General features: G+C 58.4%; 2 protein-coding genes across 2 annotated transcripts in view; one reads left to right on the plus strand and one right to left on the minus strand.

Moving 5' to 3' along the window:
- Window positions 1-6: 6 nt before the first annotated feature.
- On the plus strand, window positions 7-5624 carry LOC107155451 (cyclin-dependent kinase 11B). Its single transcript, XM_015501335.2, has 12 exons — window positions 7-149; window positions 399-464; window positions 1022-1197; window positions 2050-2140; window positions 3250-3371; window positions 3487-3592; window positions 3921-4042; window positions 4114-4221; window positions 4313-4429; window positions 4670-4818; window positions 5100-5289; window positions 5371-5624. Exons 2-12 carry the CDS (start codon window positions 419-421, stop codon window positions 5461-5463), a joined length of 1320 nt encoding a protein of 439 aa, XP_015356821.2. The 5' UTR covers window positions 7-149; window positions 399-418; the 3' UTR covers window positions 5464-5624.
- A 722-nt stretch (window positions 5625-6346) lies between these two features.
- LOC107155453 (MIB E3 ubiquitin protein ligase 2) overlaps window positions 6347-8638 on the minus strand; it is a 9659-nt gene continuing 7367 nt past the window's right edge. Inside the window, exons 17-24 of the mRNA XM_015501338.2 lie at window positions 8545-8630; window positions 8150-8364; window positions 7938-8077; window positions 7704-7871; window positions 7162-7293; window positions 6973-7083; window positions 6736-6862; window positions 6347-6570 (exon numbers count right to left, since the gene is read on the minus strand). Of these exons, the coding sequence (XP_015356824.2) occupies window positions 6396-6570; window positions 6736-6862; window positions 6973-7083; window positions 7162-7293; window positions 7704-7871; window positions 7938-8077; window positions 8150-8364; window positions 8545-8630 (1154 nt within the window). The 3' untranslated portion in view covers window positions 6347-6395. The remainder of the gene's footprint in view (window positions 6571-6735; window positions 6863-6972; window positions 7084-7161; window positions 7294-7703; window positions 7872-7937; window positions 8078-8149; window positions 8365-8544; window positions 8631-8638) is intronic.

The following is an 8638-nucleotide window of genomic DNA, read 5'->3' on the forward strand; positions in this document are numbered from 1 at the left end:
AGAGGAGGAGGAAGAGGAGGAAGAAGAGGAAGAGGAGGAGGAAGGGAGCACCAGTGAGGAGTCAGAGGAGGAGGAGGAGGAAGAAGAGGAGGAGGAGGAGGAGGAGGAGACTGGGAGCAATTCTGAGGAGGCCTCCGAGCAGTCTGCAGGTGAGGAACTGGTGGGTCTCTATGGTCTTTGTTGACGGAACAGCATTGTGTGTTCACGGGAGGGTTTGGGAACTGCAGGAACATCCTTCGAAGTCTGACTTAGCATTTCCAGGGTGGAGCTGCCTTCCTCTGTGGGACTTGAGTGAGAGCCCAGAAGAGCGCGGAGCTCACACTGAGCTCGGAGCTGTCAGGGCCGGGCTTCTGGGGGTTCCCAGGCCAGCACTCAACCAGCTCTCTTTTCTCCTACAGAGGAAGTGAGCGATGAAGAGATGAGTGAAGAGGAAGAGCGAGGAGACGAGAACCACGTCCTGGTTGGTGAGCAGCTCCCTTAGCAGCTGGCCCTGTCCTCACCTGTCCCTGCAGGGAGGACACCAGGATACAGCAGTGGCCCTCTGAGTCTGTGCTGATGTAACTTAGCCAAGAGCATCTTTAATTGCGGAGCATCCTCTAAGGGCCCGCTGTGACTTGGACGCTGGATGGAGGAGGCTGGGGAGTGCCACTCTAGGTCTAATCCTAAGAGGGAAGGAAGCTGCACTGGACAGCAGGTCCTGGGTCATCAGGGGTGGACACTCTCTTGAGAGTGGAGGGCTGGTATGGCCTCCAACAGGCAGCAGCGCTCTCGTGAGGTTCTGGGGCATGAATTCTGGGCATGCCCACCCTGCGTAGCACCTGCTCATGTCCTCAGAACATCCGGCTCAGCCAAGTGTACTGGGACTGCAGACCTGTGGGCCTTTGTCCAGGGAACAGGCCCTGCAGCAGCACCTGGTGTGGAGGATATAGGATGTGTGGCCTCTCCAGCCCTCAGGTCCCCCCAGATTAGGAGGAGTGTTGGTGCTCTTTACTTGTTCCATAATTAGGTTTAACTTTTAAAGTTCCAGAGTCACGATTTGACCGAGATTCCGGGGACAGTGAAGAAGGGGAGGAAGAAGTGGGTGAGGGGACCCCACAGAGCAGCGCCCCAACCGAAGGGGACTACGTGCCTGACTCCCCAGCCCTATCACCTATTGAGCTCAAGCAGGAGTTGCCCAAGTACCTGCCAGCCCTACAGGTCAGGCCCCCTGCCCCCTCGCCTGAGCTGGATCCCTGCTATGGTGGCCAGAGATACAGGTGTCTGAGCACAAGTGTCCTATGAAGCAAGGTCACTGGGCCACACATGGTGACCCACCTCCTGTGACTCCTGGTCATGGTCCTTCTTAGTGGCCGGCAGTACTGAGCAGGTGTCCTGGGTGCCAGGAGATGCTTGCTTTCATTTTTGCCTTTGCTTTGACCCTGGATAGGTGGGTTGGGAGGGGCACCAAGGCCTCCTCAACACCCACCCATGCTGAGAGTGTGTCAGCACAGGTACGCAAGGTGGTGACTTCTCTTCAGGGAAACAGCAGCTAGTGAGGCTGCCTTGGGGAAGAGGAGAGGGCTTGGTGGCCCCCAGGGCCCTGGAGCACCACCACAGGCCCCTGACATTAGTGCCATCGTAGGAAAGATACTGTCTGACGGATCCAGCAGGCCCGTTGCTGGCCCCCTGGTCCTTTCTCCAGTGAGAGCCTGCCATGTGCTGCAGAGCGTGGCCCCCACCCCTTGGAGGAGGGCAGCCGCACATGGCAGGCGGGCTGTGCTCTCCCCAGGTGTCATCTGCGGTAGGGGTGCTTTATGTAGGAGACGCCCGGTGGCCCTGGCTGGTGCTGCCCTTGTTTCACATTCACATACTAGGTAGTTCCAAAGAAAAGAGAACAGAGTACTTCTGGTCCTGGGTCACTTACACATAGGCACGCATCTACATGCACCAGCCTCCTGAGGATGTTTGTGGGGTCTTCTGTGTACCTGCCCTGTGCACGGAGTGATGTGGTTGTGGGTGAGACCTCAGGCCAGTGTGGCTGCTCAGCCCTCGCTCTGTGCTTCCCTCCAGGGCTGCCGGAGTGTGGAAGAGTTCCAGTGTCTCAACAGGATTGAAGAAGGTACCTATGGTGTGGTCTACAGAGCCAAGGACAAGAAAACAGGTGGGGAGAGTCCTAAGTGTCCCCGGTGGGGCCAGCAGGGCCTGGGTAGCCAATCCCTAGCCCATTCTAGCACAGGCAGGGGTCCCTCCTGAGGAGGTCCAGTCAGTGATGCAGGCTCAGCCTTAGAAGTCCTGGTGACAGACACCACTTTCCATGGAGGGCCCTCTCTGGGAGGGAGGGGTGTTGAGCGGCCTACATCAGCAGAGGCCTAGGCAACTGGTTCTGTACCCTCTGACCTCGACCGTGTCCACATAGCTTCAGCCCATGTTTGCTGAATGTGGGTTAATCTCTGCATGGCCCCAGGATCTTTGGATTAGATTTTACCCTCTCCCTGTCCCTGTCCCTGTGCCTTGCAAACACCAGGTCTTATCTTGAGCCCCTTGGTGCCTCTAGAAACCAGAGTCAGCCTGACTTGGCTCACTGCTGGCTGTGACAGGAGGCAGCACACTCTTATTTATTTTGCAGTCCTAGATATTTACTTCAGGTCATCTTGCATGCTAGGCAATTGCTGCACCACCAAATTACATCCCCAGTCCTTTTTATTTTATTTTATTTTATTTATTTATTTATTTTAATATTTCTATTAGTTGTTGATGGACCTTTATTTATTTATATGTGGTGCTGAGAATCAAACCCAGTGCCTCACACATTCTAGGCAAGCGCTCTACCACTGAGCCACAACCGCAGCCCCTTAATTTATTTTTTAAAAATATATATTTAGCTGTAGAGGGACAGGATACCTTTATTTATTTATTTGTTTGTTTGTTTGTTTGTTTGTTTATTTATATGTGGTGCTGAGGATCAAACCCAGTGCCTCACGTGGGAGACGAGCTCTCTACCCCAGAGCCACAACCCCAGCCCCTCCTTTTTATTTTTTGAGATGGCGTCTTGCTAAGTTGCTGAGGCTGGCCTTGAACTTGAACCTAAGATCCTCAGATCCTCCTGCCCCAGCCTTCCAAGCAGCTGGGATCACAGCCGGAACAGGAGCACCTACTGTGAAATAACAAATGCTTCTTAAACAAATTAAGTCCTGACTAAACACACCGGAGATGTTTAACCTATTTGTGTGTTTTCTTAGCCTGTCTATCCGTGGCTTGCTTTCTTTTCAGATGAAATTGTGGCTCTGAAGCGGTTGAAGATGGAGAAGGAAAAGGAAGGCTTCCCAATCACATCTCTGAGGGAGATCAATACCATCCTCAAAGCCCAGCACCCCAACATCGTCACTGTTAGGGTGAGCTTGGCCCCCATCCTTGGCACACCCTCTCTGGGCAGGAGGCCTGGGAGAGCCAGTGGCCACAAGGGTGGGCTGGAGGACATGCCAGTACTCACAGACACTCGTCCCCCAGGAGATCGTGGTGGGCAGCAACATGGACAAGATCTATATTGTCATGAACTACGTGGAGCATGACCTCAAGAGCCTCATGGAGACCATGAAGCAGCCGTTCCTGCCAGGTAACACCTGCCAGGTGACACCATGGGCACAGAGGAGGGCGCCTGCTTGCTCAGCCCTGAGCTGCAGTTCCGACACGCTGCCCTCTGCCACATCAAAGGGGCTGTCAGAGCAAAGGCAGGAGCAGTGTCCTTATAGTGACTGTGGTGACACTCTGTGGTGTGCAGTGACCAGTAGGCACAAGGGCCACCCTGGGCTGGAAGCATTCTCAGATAACCATCTCCCAGAAGTCTCTGGTTGCTACTGAGGGCATAGATAACCCTTGAGGGCCCTGGGCCTCTGGGGGGCTCACGGTGGGTGGGCCATGAGTGTGACCCTGTCACTTGCCAGGGGAGGTAAAGACCCTGATGATCCAGCTGCTGCGTGGGGTGAAGCATTTGCATGACAACTGGATCCTGCACCGGGACCTCAAGACGTCCAACCTGCTGCTGAGCCACGCTGGCATCCTCAAGGTGGGCCCCGGCAGCCTCTCCCAGGGGTCCTGTCCCCGCCACACCTCACAGCTTGCCCTCTGTTTCTTCAGGTGGGTGACTTTGGGCTGGCTCGGGAGTATGGGTCGCCCCTGAAAGCCTACACCCCAGTCGTGGTGACCCTGTGGTACCGGGCCCCAGAGCTGCTGCTTGGCGCCAAGGTGAGTATCAGGTCTGAGACCCTCCTTTGCCTCAAGGTGGACTCCAGGGACACTGGCCCAGGGGCCTGAACCGTGTCCTCTGGACTCCTAGGAATACTCCACAGCTGTTGACATGTGGTCAGTGGGCTGCATCTTCGGAGAGCTGCTAACACAGAAGCCCCTGTTCCCTGGGAAGTCGGAAATTGATCAGATCAACAAGGTGTTTAAGGTGGGTATGGGGACCACGCCGTGCTGTGGATGTTGGCCCTTCTGGTCAACTGGCACCGTGAGGAGCAGCAGCAGGGTGTGTGCAGGATGGGTTTGGGCTGCAGTCCCGAGGCCACAGTGTGGCCTCTCAGTGACCTGTCCTCACTGAGAACCATGACTCAGGTATCAGTGCCATAGGCCAGTGGGCAGGATCTTTCCTGGCAGGGCAGGGCAGTTCAGCTCAGGCATCCCTGTCTTCCAGGACCTGGGGACACCTAGTGAGAAGATCTGGCCTGGCTACAATGACCTCCCGGCTGTCAAGAAGATGACCTTCAGTGAACATCCCTACAACAACCTTCGCAAGCGCTTTGGGGCCTTGCTCTCAGACCAGGGCTTCGACCTCATGAACAAGTGAGTCCCAGAGATGACTGGTCTGCAGCTGCAGGAGCACCAGCCCTGAGCTGCTTACACCCTTCCACAGCTGCCCTAGTGACTCACACCCTGATCCTGCACACCCAGGCCTTCAGGGTACACTGGAGGCTCTAGGTGGCAGGTACCCCCTTGGCCTCCCACCCCTGCCTGCCCACAGCACCCACCTGGTCAACACAGGCTGGGCTCTGGGCCCTGAGGCAACCATGCACACCGCACCCCCTCCCACATGGTGCCCAGTGCCCCAAAGCTGTTTCTTCCAGGTTCTTGACCTACTTTCCCGGGAGGAGGATCAATGCCGAAGATGGCCTCAAGCACGAATATTTCCGCGAGACCCCTCTCCCCATTGACCCCTCGATGTTCCCCACATGGCCTGCCAAGAGCGAGCAGCAGAGGGTGAAGCGGGGCACGAGCCCCCGGCCCCCTGAGGGTGGCCTGGGCTACAGCCAGCTGGTGAGGGGCAAAGCCCACAGGGTCCCCAGGGGGGTGGGCTGTCTGGGTCACAGCCCTCACAGTATCCACCTCACTTTGCAGGGGGACGATGACCTGAAGGAGACGGGCTTCCACCTCACCACCACCAACCAGGGGGCTTCGGCTGCAGGCCCTGGCTTCAGCCTCAAGTTCTGAAGCTCAGCAGCCTGGCTAATGGTGAGGACCCAGACCTCAGCCAGGGCTGACCCCAGGCTGGGCGCGCCTCCTCTCACTTGGCTTCCACGTGGTGATTTTTATATTATTTTGATTTGTACATTTGTAGAATTAAATTGCATTTTCCTTGCTGTGGAAGGAAAGGCTGACTGCTTTCAGCTGCGTTGACGTGCCCAGTGGGGAAGGGCGCATGTCTACAGATGCCAGTGTGAATGGACACCCCTCCCCATGAGCCAGCTTGGACTAGAGCAGCTCGGGTTCACTGCTTGTCCATCTTGGGGCTGGAGGCCTGTCTGCGTAGACAAGCAAGACTTTCAGACCAGCCCTGTCCACAGGTTTAGGTCCCGTCCTCAGCCCTGGGCGTGGGGCAGCCTCAGCCACAGCGTGCTTCATGCACATGCCTTCCTGTTGACATCCAGCAGTTAGGCTTGAGGGGCGCTCTGGGGTGGCCTTGCAGCCAGCTGGCCCCAAACTGCGTCCCCTGGGTGCACCCAGGAGGAGGGCTTCTGGCTACCTGGGCTTGGGGATGACTGGATCAAAAGGGACCCCATGTGGGCTGGTCATTCCTGTTGGGTTGGTGTCCTCCTGATCTAATCAAGGGGTGTTAGCCTTGTGCAGCAGCAGATGCCCACCACTTGCCTTGGGCTTGTACCACCCTCAAAACTGGTCCTCAGCACCCACCCCAGGTGATATTGTGGGCACTTGGGCCTTAGTTTGCCCCGTTGTGTTCCTGAGGCTGTCTTGGCAAGGCTGTTCTCATCTTGAAGGTCATATCCTTATTCTTAGAGTCTGTGCCCCTCAGAATCCCCACATCCCAGTGATAGGCCAGATGAGGGCCACCCACCCAAGAAATGGCACAGACACATCAAACACAGAGCTTTATCTGTCAGGCCTCTGTGGCCCAGGAGAGGAGCTTAGCTCCTCACTCGGACACGCCAGGAGTAGGTGGTGAGCACGTGCTGGTGCCGGCGGACCACACACGTGTACGTGCCCTCGTTGACAGCGTTGGCGATGATGCTCAGGCGAGCCTCACCCAGGGCCAGGTAACCAGGGTAGGAGAATTCAAGGGGCTCCTGGTCCTTGTACCAGCTGTGGGAGGAGGGTCCCGCATACCTGCCCTGTGCCCCTGAAGGCAGCCTGAGCCCCCAGGACATCCCCCCTCACCCTGTAGGACCCTGGGCAGCTCCACCCCCTACAACTTGGACCCTAGACAGATTCCCCCCAGGATGGGCCTGGCTAGCAGTGGTCACTTACTACACTTTGCCTTTCTTGTGGAGGATCTTCTGACCACATCGGAAGGTCACATTTCTGCCCTCTGGCACCAGCCTGGTTTTGGTCCTGGGGGGTGATGGGGTGGTGGCCACCGTGGGGAAGGGAAACTCTGCACATGGCAGGGGAAGGTGTCACATCAGTGTGCCCCTCCCCAGACTGGGGCCACAACTGGAAGACCCAGGCATGTGACCCTGCCCCAGCCCCTGCCCCATCCGTCACCATAGCAGAAGTCGCAGCTGCTGGGGCACAGCCTCTTCATGAGCCTCCTGCGGGTGTCACAAAAGCCCTTCCGTGCCCAGGACGCACACACAAACAGCCGGTCCAGGCAGCCTGAGGGAAGGGCAGCCTGGTTCAGGGCCCACCTCAAGCCTGCCCACCCCTCCACACCACCTTCTCCAAGACGCTCACCGTAGAGCCGGTGCAGCCCCCACAGCTCGTCCTGAGACAGTGCTTTCCAGCCACGCAGCGTGGCGTTGAGATGCATGAGTGCCCGGCTGTGCTGGGAGTGCATCAGGCCCAGTGCATGGCCGATCTCGTGGGCTGCCACGTGCACCAGGTCTGTGAGCCACACACCTGCTGACCCTGTGAGTTAGCTCCCTGGAGCCCCAGCCTGGCCCTGCAGCCCTCAGGCCTGACCCCTAGGCCCAGCACATCTGCTGGAGTGTGGTGTGGAGCCACCCTTGGCCACAGCCAAGGAAAGATAAGAATGTTCTGCCTGGGCGGTGAGCTAGGTCCCCAGGAATGCAGCCCCAGCTCCCCTCCAGCAGCATGGGGGAGGCAGTCTCAGGGCTGCCGGAACCAGCCAGCAGCAGCCCCACAACCTCCCTTCCCTTGCCTGCTTAACCCCAAAGAACAGGACCCTCCACACCCCAGGAACCCCTGCTCTGCCCCCAAGCCCTCTCCACACAGCCACCCTGGTGCAGACAGTGCACCCATGGGAGGCGGGGCACCTTTCTTCCAGCTGTAGCGTGTGGGGCCCAGGACCCAGTGCTCGCTGTCGTCAAAGTGGATGCCACCGTGCGGTGGGAAGAAGGCGTGGGCCAGCTCGCCCGTGGGACCGTCAAAGCAGTGGTGCAGAGCAGAGACCAGGCAGTCCGTGTGGTTGGCTGGGTAGAAGCCTGTGGAGAGGGGAGGGCTGAGATAGAGCCCACTGGGCTGGGCAGGGGCAGGGGCACAGCGCCCACCTATCCGCAGGTCGCTGGGCTGCTCAGGGGCCACCTCACGGAAACTGAAGGGGGAAACGTCGCTCCACATCCGGAAAGCAGCAGCCAGGCCCCGGCGAGTCTCACGGGGGCTCAGCAGATTCCGAGGGAAGGAGAGGATCCTGGGGTGAGGGTCAAGGTCAGGGACAGGGGCTAGGCTGTGGCCGAGCCCCCACCCTAGGGCCAGGTCGCACCTGTAGGTGAGGTTGAAGTGGTCCCAGCGCAGCCTGGCCGGGGTCAACGTGTAGCGGCGTTTTCGGGGCACGAGCGGGGGAAATGGGCTGGGGACCTGGGCTGTAGGGACCCCTGGTGCATCCAGCGTATAGGCCTCTCTCTTCACGGGAAGAAAGTGGGCATGGGGAAGTCGTAGGGACAGTCCCCACACCCCAGAGTTGGTACGGAAAAGGGACTGTGGAAAGGGGGGGTGGAAGAGCAATGGGGTGAGGGAGGGTTTGGACAGCCCCCCCCCCCCATTTTAAGTTTTCTGCCTGAGCGAGAGAAAAAGGTTACTGAGAGCCGGTGGGAGTGGGCGGAGCCGGAGACAGATGCAGCCTCCCACCTCCGGTCACGCTCAGACCTAGGGACTCACATCCGCATCCACAGACCCCCACCCCAGGAGGCACCGCCGGGCCGCAGACTGGACCGACTCGCGCACCTGCCTTCCACCCAGCTCACCTGCGCTG

This window comes from Marmota marmota, unplaced genomic scaffold, assembly GCF_001458135.2.
Source record: "Marmota marmota marmota unplaced genomic scaffold, marMar, whole genome shotgun sequence".
In the NCBI taxonomy this organism is placed as follows: Eukaryota; Metazoa; Chordata; class Mammalia; order Rodentia; family Sciuridae; genus Marmota; species Marmota marmota.